Here is a 19,618-nt window from a genome sequence, read left to right on the forward strand (position 1 = left end):
AAATTTGGATGGATGTTCAAGACGAAGGCGAGAGTCAGACTTTGTTTCAGAGGGTGTAGATGCGGCAGGGAAGTTTGCTATGGTGCTGCAAGCCTGATTTGGCAAGCAGGAAGTTGCCCACCTAGTGTCAGGCAAGATTCACTGAGAAGCCACCCCCTAGGGTTTTGTCAATATTCACGGGATGTTCCAGCCACCCACAGAGGTGCTGGCAAAACTGGCTGGAGGGTAAGTACCGCTGGGTGTTCTGCTCACTGCTCCCCACTACATGCTACAGGAATAAGCGTGAAAAAGCACACAAGAACCAGAAAAATAAGTCCCTCACTTCATCATGTCTCCAGCCACCTCCACTGAAAATACCTAACATGGTGCCAGGGGGCAAAGGAGAAATATGTGTGAGTCCAGCTTCAGTATCACAAGTAGGGCAAAGAAGGATTTGAAGCTGAGGATTGAGAGCTGAGAGGCAACAAGCTGAGAACTGGCAGAGCTGACCTCTCTGGCTACTCAGCTCCTCTATGCAACCATCTCTCCATATTTGAACTTCCTACATTTCCACCTAGCAAGATAAATTATCTCTCATACAAATAGACTTTTTTTTACCTGGTCTCCCAAATTAGGAGACTTGTGTCTTAATAGTTACTGTATCTCTCTCTGATTACATTATTTACTTCCAAATCAGGTTCCAGACTTGATTAGCAATCACATCTGTCCTATATATACAGGAGGTAAGTACTTTCTTTAGAGTCATCATAAAGGCTTTCTAAATTTCTGTCTGGGCCTTGTGTTGATCATTCAGAGCCTTTAATTTATTCTTTCCTTTAAGAACCCTTTCTAGGGTAAGAAATACCATCCTGTGCCACATTTGTCCCCAAAGCGACTAACTGGCTCAGCTGCTTGATCTCCCTATGCTTACCCTCCATGTGTACCCCATTCTATGCCCCTGCTTGGGATGTTTTGAATAATCATGATGCTGCCACATGCTGCATATATTTGGTGTCCCGTGTCCCCCCGACAAGGAGGTTATTCATACACTCTTCAAATATATGAGCCGTTTTAAACCTAGGATTCCATTTTAAAGTCCATTTGCTGAGGCCAGGGCCCAGCAGGAACCCGGTGACACACTCAAACTAGTTAATTTGAGAAGTATTTAGTGAAAAGACTGTTTATGAGGCAAGGTCACTGTTCAAGGAAATCAAAATAGACAATGTGAATCACCTTAAACTTACCTACAAAAGAAAGACATGATCACCCATAAGCTGAAGAAGTAACAGGAAGGAATGAGTCCCAGAACTCAGAGCTGTAGAGGATGAGGAATGACCATAACGCCCAGAGATGCGATCGTAGGCAGATGAAAGCAGTCACTGACAGCAGACCAACACCAGCTGGGAGAAGCCAGGGGAAGACACTGCAATCGTTGCCTTCCTTTCAGACCTCAGACACTGCTGTTGTTTCCCACTGACCAACACAGCCGGAGGACAGCATGTACCCATTGGCATAGTGCACAAGGATCAGACTCCAAGGGCACAAAGCAGAGAAAGGGGGAGGAAAGGAGGTAGATCTAAAGGGGCAACTGAAGACCATCTAGCCAAAGCCATTTGTTTTACCTTTTAACACATTTTATTTGGTGTGCTAGTATTTTGTTTAGGGTTTTTGCATCCATATTAATCGTGAAAATGGCCTATCATTTTCCTTCTTGTACTATCTTTGCCAACTTTTGATATCAAGGACATGCTGGCCTCATGATTTGGGGAGTATTCACTCTTTTTTCTATTGCTTAGAAGAATATCTATTAGCAGAATTATTTATTCCTTCAATGCTCTAAAGTGACAAAGTTGGCTTGCATTAAGTAGGGCAAAGCATGCTTCACTTCAAGAGGGTGGAAAATTGTAACCAAGCACCCAGTGTTCCTGGAAAGAGACTAGAAATGGCATTTTCTACCTCTTAGTTCCTCTGTTTTTTACTTATGAGGTTATCTGTGCTGAGAACTGTGAAGGGTTGGGGATGCTATCCTAATTGCAGGCTAATGAGGTCACTTGCTACAATTTCACAGCTGATAGAAGACAGGAGGCTCCTGGGTCAGAGATAAAGCACAATTTATTGTTCACAGAACTTGCAGCAGACAGAATACCAGCATTTTGTCCTAATTCCTTCGGGGTGACGACCCAAAGTCAGGAGACACAGGAACACCCAGGGAGCTGCATTACAGGGTAGGAATCCTGGGCTTCGGCACTCTGAGCCTTTCACAGGGAACCATCAACTGTTGTCTTCCAAGACTCTGCTTTACAGACACCGTTGCAAATGAGCCTTGCACAAGATATAATGCCTCAGCTCAAAAATCCATGCGGAAACATGGGAAGACTACGGAAAATTCTCAACTGACTTTTTTAAATCAACTTTTGTATCTAACAGAGATTATTCATTTTTACTGTGAATTATAATTTATTAAGATAAATAACCCTTTACTCTGATGTCTCCCCAATTTCATCCTTGATATTATTGCCGCCATTTGTTGTTGTCTATCTGCAAATGACTGACAACTTTTAACCTTCACAGGTCATTTTATTTGGGGCATGTACCTGGTACACAGCATAGATCTCACTCTTCTGATACAAAATGAGACTAACTCTCCTCTACTAGAGAATTTTAACCTGTTTAAAATTATGCACTGTGATATTTCTTAATCTTGTTTTTCTCTTACATGTACCTCTTTGCTGTTAACCTTAAATATATTTATATAATTATGCTGCAGTGTGTGAAATATTGCTACTTGAATTATAGATCTTCACTTTTTTCTCTCTACCTCAATAACTTCTATTTAGCCATCCAGATCCACTCTCCGCATTTTCTACTCTGCTCTTTGTCCTGAAGCTGTATAAATTATGTCAGCAGACTTCTATTTCTTCTGCGTTTTGGGGGAGGTGGGGTTCCATCAATGGAAAATTCAAGCAGGAGACTGGAGGAAGGGAGACGTGTGAGATCAGAGTATATATTTCTCTAGTTCATGAGGTCACCCTAGGGCTGGTCTCTGGTCTGCTCGGTTATCTTCTTCACACTCTCTTTCTGGGTTTCCAGAACTCTCCCTCCCTAGGTTCATTTGAGACAAGGAGTAGACATACTTCACCTGACCCTGCACTATACTGTAGTTTCCCTACACACTGCCCACACTTTATCAGTTCCTTTGTAAATTTTGAGTGTACATCTGTCTCCTGTTAAGACTGACTCATAAACCCTTGTTCATCATTGTAGGTCCTTGACATGCATATGGTCAAGGTTATTCTTTTGGTTTATTGGAGAAAGGGATTATTATAGTTCCTTGATCAAGTTTATTCCTCCTACAAAGTTTTCATTATTGGCCCACTAGGAGTTTTTCTCCCATAGGATAAAAGATAATTCCACTCTTTACCCTGTTTTCCAACATGGAATGTACCTTTTGCTTGTTTGTTTATAAATCATTTCAGCTGTTTTCTTGGGATTTTGAGATGGATGGAAGGTGAAAGTAGAAGATAAAAAGTGAAAATTCAAATACTTACATTAAAACATAGTGTCTTTTATCTTACCTGTAAAGATTTTCAGATAGGGTAATTCTATAATGCTTCCTCCCACCCACCTATATACTGACTATCCTTCTGTAACTACATACTATCTAAAATAAATTTCTGGGGTTGAACATTAACCCTAGCTTTTGGCTATTAATTTTAACTATAATGCACCTGAAAATTTTAAAAATTTTAATGTGAAAATATGTAAAATGTTCTCTTCAAAGTATTAATTTTAGTAACAAAATCATATTTCAATTTAACATTAATTGTTCCACAATAAAGCACGTATATAGATGTTTTCTCTTTATACAACTTATGATACTATTAAAATCATTAAAACCAACTTGAAAAATTCTATTTCCATATTGTGTGACCTCCGTGTTACTCTATTAGCAGTGGACAAAAACACTGATCATCAAACCAGTACTCCTAGGTCTTCTAAGGACTAGACCTCGGGGATTCTATAATCTTAGGTGTTGTTTCTGGGTGATATTTCTTTCTGATCTCTTCTACTTCAGGATCCTCAAGTAAAAATGAAGCCAGGAGTGGGATTTGAGAAAAATAGTTCTTAGCCAGGAAATGTTTGTGCTTGATCTTGTGAATAAACAAGGGTCTGTATCCCTGAAAAGAAAAGAAAATGAAATTCTATTACATGTCAGAGATCTATTTTGCCAAGTAAAAACATATTCATGCCTCACTACCTTTGCTTATTAGTTCTTTCAGCCCAGAATACATGTTCCCCACTTTGTCTATCATTTTTCAGGGCTCAGCTCCTATGGCGCTTTAACCTGCAACTTTCCTGATTCTCCTTCTGACACGTGAGTCCAAACTAAACCCTTCTGCCTCCATACTTGCAAACACTTTATGTATTTTAACTGTAATATCTAGGTCATTCTGCCTTGAAATTCACTATATTCTTGAGAGTCTCTTCCATGATAAAGAAAGCTTGAAGGCTCAAACTGGGTCTTTTTCATAGCTGCGTCTCTTGGAGCCACAAGGTAAATACTTAGAGGATATTTTTGAATGAACGCACTTGTGTCACCTGGGTTCTCTTAAGTCTCTCTCAACTTTGATACAATTACCAACTTGAATTTATTTTCTGAATGTGGTCCTTCCCATATCTCCAAAGTTCAAAAGAAGGATCACATTGGTATCATGACAACACAAACTTCTCTTCAGTCACCCCTTTAACTGCTTCAGATTCCCACCTTGTGAATCCTTGCATTCTTTCTCTTCTGGCTTCTCAACAGAAAGCACGGTTCCTGCCCTATCCAGTCTTTGTGCCTTTCTACTTTTATTTGTTCTCAATTATTAGGCTTCTTGTCTTCCCACAGCTAAAACAGCACTTTGAACTTTCTCTGTTATGTAGCATGGCCCCATGACTATAGGACAATCTGTTTGCTAATGAGAGTGGCAGACTACTAGCTGCCAACCCCATGGCATTCTCTCTTCCATTTATATTTAGAGGCCTGATTTTGTATTTTGTGACATCATGCTCAGCTTTCCTAGCATTTATTCTTGCTATAGGTGGCCATGTGACAAGTTTCTGGCCATTATACATACACATATAATTAAAAGTCATTAGGTAGTGCTTACAGGAAAGCTTATTGAGCAATAAAAGATTCACTTGTCCAGCACATTTGGGCTTTTGCCATACCTGGGAGGTGGATATAATGCAGGAAATAAAGTAGCTATCTTATCTCTTAAGAGTCTACAAGCAGAAAAATGAAAGCAGAGGTTAAATGTGGCTGAGGGGGAAGGAGGAGGACCTGGGTTGGTGAAAGCATTTACAGAGCCACCAAACCAGCCCCAGACTGCCAACCTCTGTACTTCTTGTTACATAAGGAAACTAATCTCCCATTTGATTAAGTCATTATAAACTTCTTAGTTCATTATTGGCAGCTGAATTTGTGCAACTCAAACAATAAAGAATTGTTTTTCTCCAAGCACTTAGCACAGAATGTGGAATATTCAAAACTAAATTCGGAGTGAATTAATGAATACCACCTATTCTCTTTATTAATATTAACTGGCCCTTCTTTTCAACCAAATAATAGATACTACCTGTACCTTTTCCTAAAATTTGTTTTCTGAGAGTAAGACATCCCCTCACCAAAGATCCCTCCATACTGTCAATCAAAAGTAAAGAAAGCCCTGGAGAAAAGGAGCCAAAAAATATAACATTCTCATAGAAAGTACTAGGTAGGAGTATCCTGGGCTTATTTTAAATTTTCTTCTCCACAGACAAATTTAACAGATCGAAATAGTCATCCTTTGCACTAGTCTGACCTCACTGCATCACTTCTTTGCCCATATTTATTCAAGAAAAATTATTATATTTCTGTTATGCAGCATTAAATTATACATACATAGGACTTTATAGGCTTTCAAAGTGCCTTTATAGAGCCCAAAAGTAATTCTTAAAGATGACATAAGTATATTATGGTTCATCTAATTAAAGGAATAATAAGCAACTCTTAAAGAATAATATACAAAGACAGACAATATCTATCACCCACTTTTTCTGTTATTCCCTTTTGATTGATGAGAAAACCGGAGAGCACCAAGACATTAACAAGCTTGCCCAACTTCTCCCCGCTCATGAGTGATACAGCCAGAATTCAAAGTCAGGGCACTCTGATTCTTTGTACTGATTCCCTGTTTTCATGTGACCTTTATACAGATAGATGAAGCAAAGACAGTAGGCCTTAAGGTTGTTCATATCATTAGTGACAGGAATTGGGGAATACTGGGTGAGGTCTCCTGACTTTAAACCCACTATGGTCGCCACTTTGGCCACTGTACACGCTACGCGAAATTGATCTGCTTCATTTATGCTTCAGAGAACACAAGTCTTTTTCCATGATTTTCCTAGAACTGTGTCATGATTACAGAGAGTCAAGATTATTTTAACTTCTGAGTGTTTTTTTTTATTTCCTGAAAAAGCAAATATCTGTGAATTAAGGAAATTCTCAAAATGCTTTAACTTACTGCAAGACAAAATGATTCTTTAACTAGGTTAAACATTAATACTTAAAAGATTACACCAGCCCAAAACCCTAAAGGAGGCAATTTTTTTGAGTTTGCCTGGTTGAGAACCTTAGCTATTTTACAGAAATTCAATAAGCTCAGCATCCTGAATGTGGGTAGGACATTTAATTTGATACTGCAGTGACTTAATTAAATACACAAAGGGCGCCGTGTGGATTAATTGAAGAAGCAGTATAATATCAGCTTTGGGAACGAACCTCAGTCCCGTGATGGGTGCTGGATGAAATGACTTTGCAGCATTGGCCATGCTTGCGGTGATTAAACATTTATGAGGCAGCTGAGTTTACTAAACACAATGTATACAGCACAGCTTCAATTTCTCGCTGCTCTTTCAATACCTAAAGTAGAATTTTTCTTAGCCTGGCTTCTACTGGAGAATTATTCAAAAAAGCTAAAAATTAAACTACTTTCTCCTCTTTACCCCTTCCATCTCCCCAGTAAAAACACAGGCAGTGAATAGCACTATTCAAAATAACTGTTATATTTGAAGTCATTTCTTTATTTTCTCTTAGCTGACATCTTACATAAAATTAAATACCTCAATTTAATTAAGAGAAGGCAGAGAATCAGTATCAGCAGTAAGAACTCTAGGTTTGCTTAGTGTCAGTGGAGCTCTGCAAACCATCAGGGACTCCTCAATTCCATTTATCAAAATGCTTTAGAGATTACATCTTGTAAATTACTGAAATTAAATGATACTTAATTTTTAAAGTGCTTTCCCCACTCCTAGTTAGTTGGAAGCAAAGAAAATGGAGCCACAAAACTACACCCCATGAGTATGATTGCCATTTAAAGCACAAAATTATGAGCAAAATTTATTTGAGGATTTAGTGTGTTTTTATGCATACTTCGTGATGATTAATCAAAACAGATTTAGTTCTACAATACCTATCTAGTGGCAATACTCATTTACTCATTCAACAAATATTTACTAAACCCCTAATCTATGACAGGTACTGCTGTAGGTATTAGAGCTATAGACACAGCCTAACAAAATCTCTGCCCTTGTAGAACTTACTGTAGAACTAACATGCTTAAATTTGCTACTATTAGAAGGGAGTAGTATCATGTTTGGGTGATTGTGTTTGTACAGACCTTCAGATCTTTTATCCTCACCTTTTATGTGCCTTGGCTTCCTTTTAATGTTAATCTCTGCCATCCACATATTTTGTTATTGTTATGCATAGGTTCTCTGTTTCTTAATCGAATGGAAGTATTTAAATTATGTATGGAACGTATTAAAAGACAGTCAATTTATCTCTAATAATCCAAAGATTAAGTTAATTTCCCCCCAGAAGTTCAACTTTCTTACCTCTTCAATACTTGTTAGCTTGAGATGAGCAACGCTTTCATCCTTGGTGAGAAGAATGCAGTTCCAGGGGGACCACTCCAGGGACTTGTCCCACCTGACCATGACCAGGTCATTGAGGTCATTCCAGGCACTGAGTGCTGACTGGGACACCCAGATGTTCTCAGTCAGGTACTGAATATCTTGCAGCTGCATGTCAAAATAAGTTTGAAAAATGTTTTCTTATAAACACAAAATTCTTTAAGATTACTATATTACTTAAGGAAATAATTACATTATATTGAGCATATTTTTAAAAGAGAAATACTATTGGTGAGGTTTTCAGTGCCACATTGCTCCTTATTTTCCACTAAATTATGCTGTGAGTCTCACATTCAAGACCGCTTCCTTGACCCAGAGTAAGCTGCATATATGTCTTCCAAAACACTAATTTTACCTTTCATTTATTGATATGGTATTAAGTACTTTTCAAAATGTATTAGTAACTATCATCTTATCCTCAGGGTTACTGTATGTCATTTTAATCCCATTTTACAAATGAGGAAATTGAAATTTAATTAAAAATAAGCAATTTGCTTAGTATTATTTAAAAGCCTTTCTTGTTTTAATGAAAAAGAGGGAAGGGGGAATGAAATAACTGTCTTAAAACTTTTTTATTTAAACCATATTAGTTAAAACTCTTGAAACAACAACTTTTTATCAAGAAGTCTACACATATAAACTTAGAGGTGCCAGAAGAGCAAGCTTCACAAAGTGTAAGTGTAGGGAGGGAAATCCATCAGTTTAAAAAGTGTGGGTGGGAAAGCAGGGAATCAGCGGGAAAATTTCATCCATGACTGGCAACTCTTAGTGACTATACCTGCATCAGGAAAGCAATTTTAGAATCATCTTCATACTCAGCTTCTGAAGAGTAGAGCCGTTGAAGTAAACATTTGTACTTCAAGAATGATTCTCGTTGTTGAGACTCATTGTCAAGGCTAATGCACTTACGACACCGGTTTATGCGGTGTGAGGTGGATGATATAGCAAACTCTGTGGAAGGCAAATACAGCTGGCAACTCTGGCAATAGTAAATCTTCTTATAAAACTTCAATGGGTCTTGAGGAACCTAATAGTAAAAATATATACATATATTTATATTTATATAGAGAGCAAGAGAAAAGTGCAAAAGCCAGGCCAAGTACTATCCAACAAGAGCACTGAGGTGTAACTTATCTTAGAATGAGACAAAAAGTTAGTTATATTTTCCCTTTCACCTCCTATTCTATACAAAATGTAAATTTCAAGCACTATTCATTTACCCTAAATATTAACAATCTATATTATTCATCAACCTTTAGATACCAACCTTCTCTCTCTAAAAATAAATAAATAAAATCTTAAAAAGAAAAACTTCCAAGTGTGTTGGCACTTATTTTTAAGAAGAATTTAGATTTTTTGGTGTTATGTTCATTAATTAATCTTACAGGCAACAGCTGGTTTGACATATAAATAAAAGCCCACTAAACCAAATGTTCTCATTCACTCATCTTAACAAAAACTTTGGATGGCTCAATGTTCAATTTTCAAAATTTGAAACTCTGTATCATGTGGTAGTTCTATTTTTAATTTTTGAGAAACCTCCATCCTGTTTTCCATAATGGCTGTACCAATTTACATGTTCACCAACAGTGTACAAGAATTCTCTTTTCTCTACTTCCTTGACAACACTTACCTTTTGTCTTTTGGTAATAGCCATTCTAATGTTTGTGAGGTATCATCCCTCTGCAGTTTTGATTTGCATTTCCCTGATGATTGAACAACTTTTTCATGCTCGTGTTGGCCATTTGTCTGTTCACTGGGAAAATGTCTCTTAAGGTCCTTTGACCATTTTTCAACTGGATTAAAATTATTTTGCTATTGAGTTGTATGAGTTTCCCCCTTCCTTTTTTGGATATTAACTCAACAGATATATGGTTTGCAAATATCTTATCCCATTTTATAGATAGCCTTTCATTTTGTTGATGTTTCTTTGGCTGTGCAAAAGTTTTTTAGTTTGATGCAATCCTGCAATCTCATTTGTCTAATTTTGCTTTTGTCACCTTTGCTTTTGGTGTCATGACAAAAGAAATTGTTGTCAGACCAATGAGGGAAAGCTTTTTCTCTACTTCCTTCTCGTACTTTTACAGTTTCAGGTCATACATTTAAATCATTAGTCCATTTTGAGTTAATTTTTATATGTGGTGGGAGATAAAAGTCGAATTTCATTCTTTGCATGTTGTTATTGAGTTTGCTCAGTACCCTTTATTGAAGAGACTATCCTTTTTCCATTGTGTGTTCTTGGCTTCTTTGTCAAATATTAGTTGACCTCATGTGAGGGTTTATTTCTGGGCTCTCTATTCTGTTCCATTGATCTACGCATCGTTTTCATGGCGATACCATACTGTTTTGTTTACTAGAGCTTTGTAATATAGTTTGAAACCATGAAGCATGATGCTGCCAGCTTTGCTTTCTTTCTCAAGATTGCTTTGGCTACTACGAATCTTTTCTGTGAAAAATATCATTGGAATTTTGATAGTTATTATACTGAATCTGTAGGTCAGTTTAGGTAGTATCATCATTTTAACAATAGTAATTAATCCAAACAGATTTATTAAATGTCAAACACCAAAAGCATGATCCATTTTAAAAATGGATAAATTGAACTTCATCAAAATTAAACACTTTTGCTCTCTTACAGATACTGTTAATAGAATGAAAAGCCAAGCCACAACCTGAGAGGAAGTACTTGCAAATCATATATCTTAGAAAGGGCTTATACATAAAATATATAAAGAATTCTTAAAATTTCAATAACAAGAAAATAAACAGCCCAACTGAAAAAAAAGGTGGGGGTAGTATCACAATATATGTATGGCAAAGAAGTGAGTAAAAAGATGCATATTAGTCATTAGGAAAGTGGATATTAACATATAATGAGATACTACTTTATTCCTATTAGAATTCCAAAATTAAGTAAAACCTTACAATACCAAGTGGTGACAAGGTGGCAGAACAATTTGAACTCTCATACATTGCAGACAGAAATACTATATGGTACAACCAGTTTAGAAAAAAGGTTTCACAGTGTCTTATAAATATAAATATGAATTTACCATGACTCAAAAATCCCACTTTCTAGGTATTTAACCTATAATAATCAATTTACACAAAAACTTATAATCAAGTGCTTGTAGTGACTTTATTCACAAAACCCCCAAACTCTAAACAACTTAGTGTTCTACAACTGTGAATGGATAAACTCTGTACGTCCAGACAATAAAAAAACAAACTACTGATACATTCAGAAACATAGGTGAATCTCAAATGCAATATGCTAAATGAAGGAAGCCGGTCTCAGAAGAATAAATATAGCCCTGACCAGTGTGGCTCAGTTGTTTGGGCACTGCTCTGCAAAACAAAGTTGCAGTTCAATTCCTTGTCAGGGCACATGCTTGGGTTGCAGGTTCAGTTCCCAATCAGGGTGCATACAAAAGGCAACTGATCGATGTTTCTCTCTCACATCTATATTTCTCTCCCTCCCTACCCTTCTCTCTAAAAAAATTAAATCTTTTTAAAAAGACTACATATATTATGATTCCATTTATATGACATTCTGGGTTAGGTAAAACTATAAAAAGGAAATGCAGGTCAGTACTAACCGAAGGTCAGGGGGCCTAAGGAAAGGGCTGGCTATAGTAGCAGTATGAGGGTGTTTGGGAGGATAAGACTTTTTAAATCTTGATTGTGCTGTTGGTTACATGACTCTCTGAGTTGGTCAAAAATCACCAAAAATAGGGAATTTTACCAAAGGTAACTTACAAAATGAATAAAATGATATAGTGTTATGTGAGTGTGTAAGATATAAAATTGTATTATATTACTGCAAACATATAAAAACTAAGTAAGTCTACACAAAAGCACTAGAGGATAGCCCAGACAAATGAAAAACTGATCTGAATGGGAAAAAAATAATATGGGAACTTCACTTTTTTCTTTATTTTATTTTTCATATTGCATGATTGTATTGATATTAAAGTCCAGAATGAGCAACTCTATTAGAGACACTAAATAGAGTAGTGTTTGCTTAGGGATGGAGGGTAGTGGTGGGGTAGGGGAGCTGGAGGATGGGGAAGTACATGAGTAACAGTTAGAAAGAAACTGTTTCTGGAGGTGATCAAAATGTTCTAAACTTTGCTGTGTTGATGGTTGCACATATCTGTGGCTACCCTAAAACCCACTGAACTGTACCCCTTAAATAGGCAAATTGTATGACATGCAAATTATATCTCAGTAAAACTGTTTTATTTCCAGAACCATGTTTTAATCATTTTTTACTTTTCAATTATAATGTTAGCATACATTATTATATTAGTTTCAGGTGTACACTCCAGTGATTAGACATCATATAACTTACAAAGTGATAATCCCCAAATATCTCGAATCCATTGGACACAATACAAAATGGGAGACTTTTCTCTTGTACTTATGTTATATTTTAGTATTCTCTTGCAATACAATTAAATTTTAAAACTTCATTTAGAAATAAAAATATACAGTTCCAGCCAAGATGGAGGTGTAGGTAGAAACCCTTCACTTCCTTGCACAATCAAAAGGAAGATAACAACCAATCTAAAATCAATAAACAACCAAAAGCACCAGAAAATCAAACTGCATGGAACTCCGACAACCAAAAAATTAAAGAAAAAAATCAACCAGACTGGTAAGGCGGTGGACTGTGCACATGGGCTCGAAAAAACTGCAGTGAGGCAGCAGACCGGGCGGGCGAGGCTGGCTGAAGGCAAAACTGGGACTCAGAGCTGACTGTGGACTACCATGGTTGCCAGGGTGGGAGAAACTCCCAGTCTCACATGAGAGTTTGTTGAAAAGTGCGCTAGAGACAAGCAGGTGAGCTGCACTGTTCCCTCTCTGGCCCCTCCCCCACAGGCAGCACTGCAGTGCAGCAAGGAGGGTTGCCCCGCCTGGGTGAATACCTAAGGCCCCGCCCCCTTACAACTTACCAGTTTCCCAAGATGAAGAAATATGGCCCAAATGAAAGAACAGGGAAAAACTTCAGAAAGAGAACTAAGTGATGAGGGGATAGCCAATCTATCTGGTGGAGAATTAAAAGCCCTGGTAATCAAAATGCTCATAGAAATGACTAAGCTTGGTTGAAAAATGAACAAAAAAATAAAGGCTACCCAAGGTGAAATAAAGCAAAATATTCAGGGAACCAACAGTGACAGGAAGAAAACCAGGACCCAAAGCAACGATGTGGAACAAAAGGAAAAAATAAACATCCAACCAAAACAAAATGAAGAAACAAGACTTCAAAAAAGTGAAGAGTAAAAGAGAGAGAGAGAAGAACACAGGTACGAAAAAACAGCAACACGTAAGTACCTATCAATAATAACCTTAAATGTAAATGGATTAAATGCTTCAATCAAAAGACACAGAATAGCTGAATGGATAAGAATGCATGACCCACAGATATGCTGCCTACAAGAGACCCACCTCAGGACAAAAGACCTACACAGACTGAAAGTGAAGGCCTGGAAACAAATTTTCCAAGCAAATGAACAGGAAAAAAAAGTTGGGTTAGCAATACTCATATCAGACAAAACAGACTTCAAAAAAAAGGCCATAAAGAGAGACCCAGAAGGTCACTTCATAATACTCAAGGGAAGAATCCATCAAGAAGACATAAACATTGTAAATATACATGCACTCAACATAGTATCACCCAAATACATAAAGAGAATCTTGGAGGACTTCAAGAAAGATATTGACAGCAACACAATTATAGTAGGGGACTTTAACACCCCACTGTCAAAAATGGACATGTCTTCCAAACAAAATATCAACAAGGATATTGTGTCACTTAACAATACCCTAGAGGAAATGGACTTAACTGACATATAGAGAGCGCTTCATCCCAGCGAAGCAAAATACACATTCTTTTCAAATGCACACGGAACATTTTCAAAGATAGACCACATAGACCACATGATAGGACACAAAACAAGCTGCAACAAATTCAGGAAAATTGAAATCATATCAAACTTTTTCTCCAACCACAAGGGACTGAAACTAGAAACAAACCTCAAGGAAAAAACCCCCAAAACACTCAAACTCATGGAGATTGAATAGCATGCTATTAAACAATGAATGGGTCAAGAACGAGATTAAGGAAGAAATCAAAAAGTTTCTGGAAACAAATGAAAATGAACTCACAACAACACAAAACTTATGGGACACAACGAAGGTAGTTCTGAGAGGGAAGTTCATAGCAATACAGGCCTACCTTAAAAAGATAGAAACATTTCAAATAAACAGTCTAACCCTACACCTACAAGAACTCGAGGCACAACAACAAAGATAACCCAGAGCAAGTACAAGGAACGAAATAACCAGGATCAGAGCAGAATTAAATGACATACAGAAAACAAGAACAATTCAAAAGATCAATAAATCCAGGAGCTGGTTCTTTGAAAAGATAAACAAAATTGACAAGCCTTTAACTAGACTCATCAAGAAAAAAAGAGAGAAGAGAACCAAGATGGCGGCATAGGTAGACACACTGCGCCTCCTCCCACAACCAGAACTGACAGAAAATCGAACAGGAAGTCCAACACCAAGGAGATAAAAAATAAACATTCATCCAGACTGGTAGGAGGGGCGTAGACTGCAGCCAGGGCAGAGAGGACTCGAGTTTCCGTGGCGGGACCGAGACTGGAGACCGAGACTGGTGGAGTGTGGGACCAATGGGGCAGGCAGTCTGACCACTAGCAGACCCTGCAGCCCCACATTCATGCACAGATACACCGAGAGGGCCGGACTCAGAGTGGCGGAGAACGGGGCAGGCAGAGCAGCGGATAGCACCCTGCAGCCCCACATTCGCGCATAGATAAACCGAGAAGAACGGCGGGGAGCAAAGCAGACCGCGTAACCCAGGGCTCCAGCATGGGGGAAATAAAGCCTCAAACCTCTGATTGAAAACACCCGTGGGGGTGAGGCGACAGCAGGGGAAACTCCCAACCTCACAGGAGAGGTCACTGGAGAGACCCACAGGGCCTAGAGTGTGCACAAGCCCACCCACTCGGGAACCAGCACCAGAGGGGCCCAATTTGATTGTGGGTAGCGGAAGGAGTGACTGAAATCCAGCAGAGAGTGGAGCGGGCGCCATTACTCCCTCTAGGCCCCTCCCCCACATACAGCGCCACAGCACAGGGACAAGCGTTACCCGGCCATGGGGAACACCTAAAGCTCCGCCCCTTTAAGTAATGGAAGCACCAAGACAAAAAAAAAAAATTGGCCCAAATGACAGAACACTTCAAAGCTCCAGAAATAATTCAACTAAGCAGCGAACAGATAGCCAACCTATTAGTTGCACAGTTCAAAACACTGGTAATCAAGAAGCTCACAGAGTTGGTTGAATTTGGTCGAAAACTAGATGAAAAAAATGAAGCCTATGCTAAGAGAGACAAAGGAAAATGTACAGGGAACCAACAATGATGCCAAGGAAACTGGGACTCAAATCAACGGTATGGACCAGAAGGAAGAAAGAAACATCCAACCAGAAAAGAATGAAGAAACAAGAATTCGGAAAAATGAGGAGAGGCTTAGGAACCTCCAGGACATCTTGAAACGTTCCAACATCCGAATTATAGGGGTGCCAGAAGGAGAAGAGGAAGAACAAAAAATTGAAAACTTATTTGAACAAATAATGAAGGAGAACTTCCCTAATCTGGCAAAGGAAATAGACTTCCAGGAAGTCCAGGAAGCTCAGAGAGTCCCAAAGAAGCTGGACCCAAGGAGGAACACACCAAGGCACATCATAATTACACTACCCAAGATTAAAAATAAGGAGAGAATCTTAGAAGCAGCAAGAGAAAAGGAGAGAGTTACCTACAAAGCTGTTCCCATAAGACTGTCAGCTGATTTCTCCAAAGAGATCTTACAGGCAAGAAGGGGTTGGAAAGAATTACTCCAAGTCATGAAAGGCAAGGACCTACATCCAAGATTACTGTATCCAGCAAAGCTTTCATTTAGAATGGAAGGGAAGATAAAGTGCTTCTCAGATAAGGTCAAGTTAAAGTTCATCATCACCAAGCCCTTATTCTATGAAATGTTAAAGGGACTTATCTAAGAAAAAGAAGATAAAAAATATGAACAGTAAGAATGACAGCAAACTCACAGTTATTAACGACCACACCTAAAACCAAAACAAATGCAAACCAAGCCAACAACTAGAACAGGAACGGAACCACAGAAATGGAGCTCACATGGAGGGTTATCAACAGGGTAGTGGGTGGGGGATAGTGGGGGAAAGGTACAGAGAATAAGTAGCGTAAATGGTAGGTAGAAAATAGACAGGGGGAGGGTAAGAATAGTGTAGGAAATGTAGAAGCCAAAGAACTTATAAGTATGACCCATGGACATGAACTATAGTGGGGAATGTGGGAGGGAGGGGGTGGGCAGGATGGAGTGGAGTGGGGGGGGAATGGGACAACTGTAATAGCATAATCAATAAATATATTTATTAAAAAAAAAAGAAAAAAAGAGAGCGGACCCAAATAAATAAAATCAGAAATGAAAAAAGAGATGTTAAAACTGATACCACAGAAATAAAAAGTTTTGGAAAAAATTACTACAAACAACTACATGCTAAGAAATTTGAAAACATGGGTGAAATAGACAAATTTCTAGAAACATATAATCCTCCAAAACTGAATCAAGAAGAAGCAGAAAGCCTGAACAGACCAATAACAATTAGTGAAATTGAAGCAATAATAAAAAACTTCCTGGCACACAAAAGCCCTGGACTGGACAAGTTCACAGGTGAATTTTACAAAACATTTAAGGAAGAGCTCATTCCTATCCTTTTCAAACTACTTCAAAAATTTCAGGAAGATGGAAGACTCCCAAACTCTATTCATGAGGCCAGTAGTATCTTAATTCCAAAACCAGGTAAAGACACAGCAAACAAAGAAAATGAAAGACCAATATCGCTGATGAACATAGATGCCAAAATCCTCAACAAAATATTGGCGAACCAGATCCAACAATACATTAGAAGACCATACATCATAATCAAGTGGGATTCATCCCAGGGATGCAGGGATGGTATAACATTCCCAAATCAATACACACAATATACCACATAAACAAAATGAAAGACAAAAATCACATGATCATATCAATAGATACTGACAAAGCATTTGATAAAGTACAGCACCAATTTATGATAAAAACACTCAGCAAAGAGGGAATAGAGGGAACATACCTCAAAATAATAAAGGCCGTATAAGAGAAACCTGCAGGCAACATCACATTCAATGGGCAAAAACTAAAAGTTTTCCCCCTAAGGTCGGAAACAAGAGAAGGATGTCCACTTTCACCACTTTTATTCAACACGGTATTGGAAGTTCTAGCCACAGCGATCAGAAAAGGAAAAGCAATAAAAGGCATCCAAATTGGAAAGAGGAATTATAATTGTCATTATTTGCAGATGACATAATAGTGTACACAGAAAACCCTATAGACTCCACCAAAAAGTTACTCAACCTAATACCATATTTTCCTGTAATGTGCACTTTTTTGCCCAAATTTTTGAGGGAAAAATAAGAATGTGCATTATACATGGGTAGTACCATAAAAACCTTGTATCTGTTTGTGGGTTTTGTAATTATTTGTTACAAAAAATTTCTTGTACCATACATAATATATCCAAAAAATAAATGCTAAAATTCTTTTTTAAATACAAAAAAAGAATATAAATAATTAATTAAAAAATTAAGATGAAATTTTTTTTTCCTGAAATTTCGGTCAAATATTTGGGTGCATGTTATACATGGTAAATGAATTTGGCAAAACAGCAGGATGCAAACTCAATATTCAGAAATTGAAGGCATTTTTGTACACCAACAATGAAATATCAGAGACAAAAATCAGGAAAAAAATCCCATTTGATATAGCAACAAGAAAAATAAAATACCTAGGAATAAACCTTACCAAGGAGGTAAAAGACCTGTAGTCAGAAAACTACACAACACTGAAGAAAGAAATCAAGGAAGACACAAACAAATAGAAACATATACCATGTTCATGGATTGGAAGAATCAACATCATTAAAATGTCCATACTACCCAAAGCAATCTATAGATTCAATGCAATCCCTATTAAAATACCAATGACATATTTCACAGATTTAGAACAAATATTTCAAAAATTTATATGGAAATAAAAATGACCCCAATAGCTTCAGCAATTTTGAGAAATAAGAACAAAGTAGGTGGGATCACAATACCTGATATCAAACTATACTACCAGGCCACTGAAATCAAAACAGTCTGGTACTGGCATAAGAACAGACACATAGACCAATGGAACAGAATACAGAGCCCAGAAATAAACTCATGTCTTTATGGACGAAGGAGGTAGAAACATAAAATGGAGTAAAAATAGTGCCTTCAACAAATGGTGTTGGGAGAGCTGGACAGCTACATGCAAAAAAATGAAACTCTAGCACCAACTTACACCATACACCAGAATAAACTCAAGATGGATAAAAGACTTAAACATAAGCTGTGACACCATAAAAGTCCTTGAGGAGAATACAGGCAAGAAAGTTTCAGATATCCCACACAGCAATATTTTCACCAATATGACCCCTAGGGCAAGGGAAATAAATGAAAGAATAAACAAATGGGACTACATCAAATTAAAAAGCTTCTGCATGACTAAAGAAAACATCGTCAAAATGAAATGGTAACCAACTGTATGAGGAAACATTTACCAACAATATCTCAGACAAGGGATTGATCTCCAAAATATATAAAGAACTCACACGACTCCACACCAGGAAGATAAAACAATCCAATTAAAAAATGGGCAAAGGACATGAACAGGCACTTATCCAAGGAGGACATACAAAGGGCCGATAGACACATGAAAAATTGCTCAACGACACCAGCCATCACAGAGATGCAAATTAAAACCACAATGAGGTACCACTTCATACCAGTCAGTATGGCCATTATTAACAAATCGGCAAACAACAAGTGCTGGTGAGAATATAGAAAAAAGGGAACCCTAGTACACTGTTGGTGGGAATGTAGACTGGTACAGCCACTGTGGAAAACAGTATAGAATTTCCTCATAAAACTAAAAATGGAGCTGCCTTTTGACCCAGTGATTCCACTTCTGGGATTATACCTTAAAATCCTGAAACACCAATTCAAAAGAACTGATGCACCCCCATGTTCATAGCAGTGTTACTTACAATAGCCAGGTGCTGGAAACAGTCTAAGTGCCCATCATTACATGAGTGGATCAAAAACTGTGGTACATTTACACAATGGAATACTATGCAGCAGAAATAAAGAAGAACTCCCACCTTTCGTGATAGCATGTGTGTAAATGGAGAGCATTATGCTAAGTGAAATAAGCCAGGTGGCAAAAGACAAATACCCTGATATAATCTGTAAATTGAACTTAATGAACAAAACAAAGAAATGAGCAAAAAAGAACCAGAGGCATGGAAACAAGGAACAAACTGACAGGGACCAGAGATGTGGAAGGAGGGGTACAAGGGAGGGAAGAAGGGGAAGGGTCTAGTTAAAGAACCAGTATAAATGACCCATGAACATGGACAACTGGGTGGGAACTGAGTGGGGGGCAGGGCAGGAGAGAGTAATGGGGG

At 37.9% G+C, this 19,618-nt stretch overlaps 1 protein-coding gene across 3 annotated transcripts in view; it reads right to left on the minus strand.

The window, feature by feature from the left end:
• Positions 1–3,892: 3,892 nt before the first annotated feature.
• Positions 3,893–19,618, minus strand: part of IQUB (IQ motif and ubiquitin domain containing) — an 82,706-nt gene continuing 66,980 nt past the window's right edge. For all 3 annotated transcript variants that reach the window (XM_045191200.2, XM_024555065.3, XM_045191201.2), the window contains 3 exons: positions 8,756–9,004; positions 7,900–8,085; positions 3,893–4,157 (listed from right to left, as the gene is read on the minus strand). In XM_045191200.2, the coding sequence (XP_045047135.2) occupies positions 3,975–4,157; positions 7,900–8,085; positions 8,756–9,004 (618 nt within the window). In that variant the 3' untranslated portion in view covers positions 3,893–3,974. The remainder of the gene's footprint in view (positions 4,158–7,899; positions 8,086–8,755; positions 9,005–19,618) is intronic.

Source organism: Desmodus rotundus, chromosome 6 (assembly GCF_022682495.2).
Source record: "Desmodus rotundus isolate HL8 chromosome 6, HLdesRot8A.1, whole genome shotgun sequence".
NCBI lineage: Eukaryota > Metazoa > Chordata > Mammalia > Chiroptera > Phyllostomidae > Desmodus > Desmodus rotundus.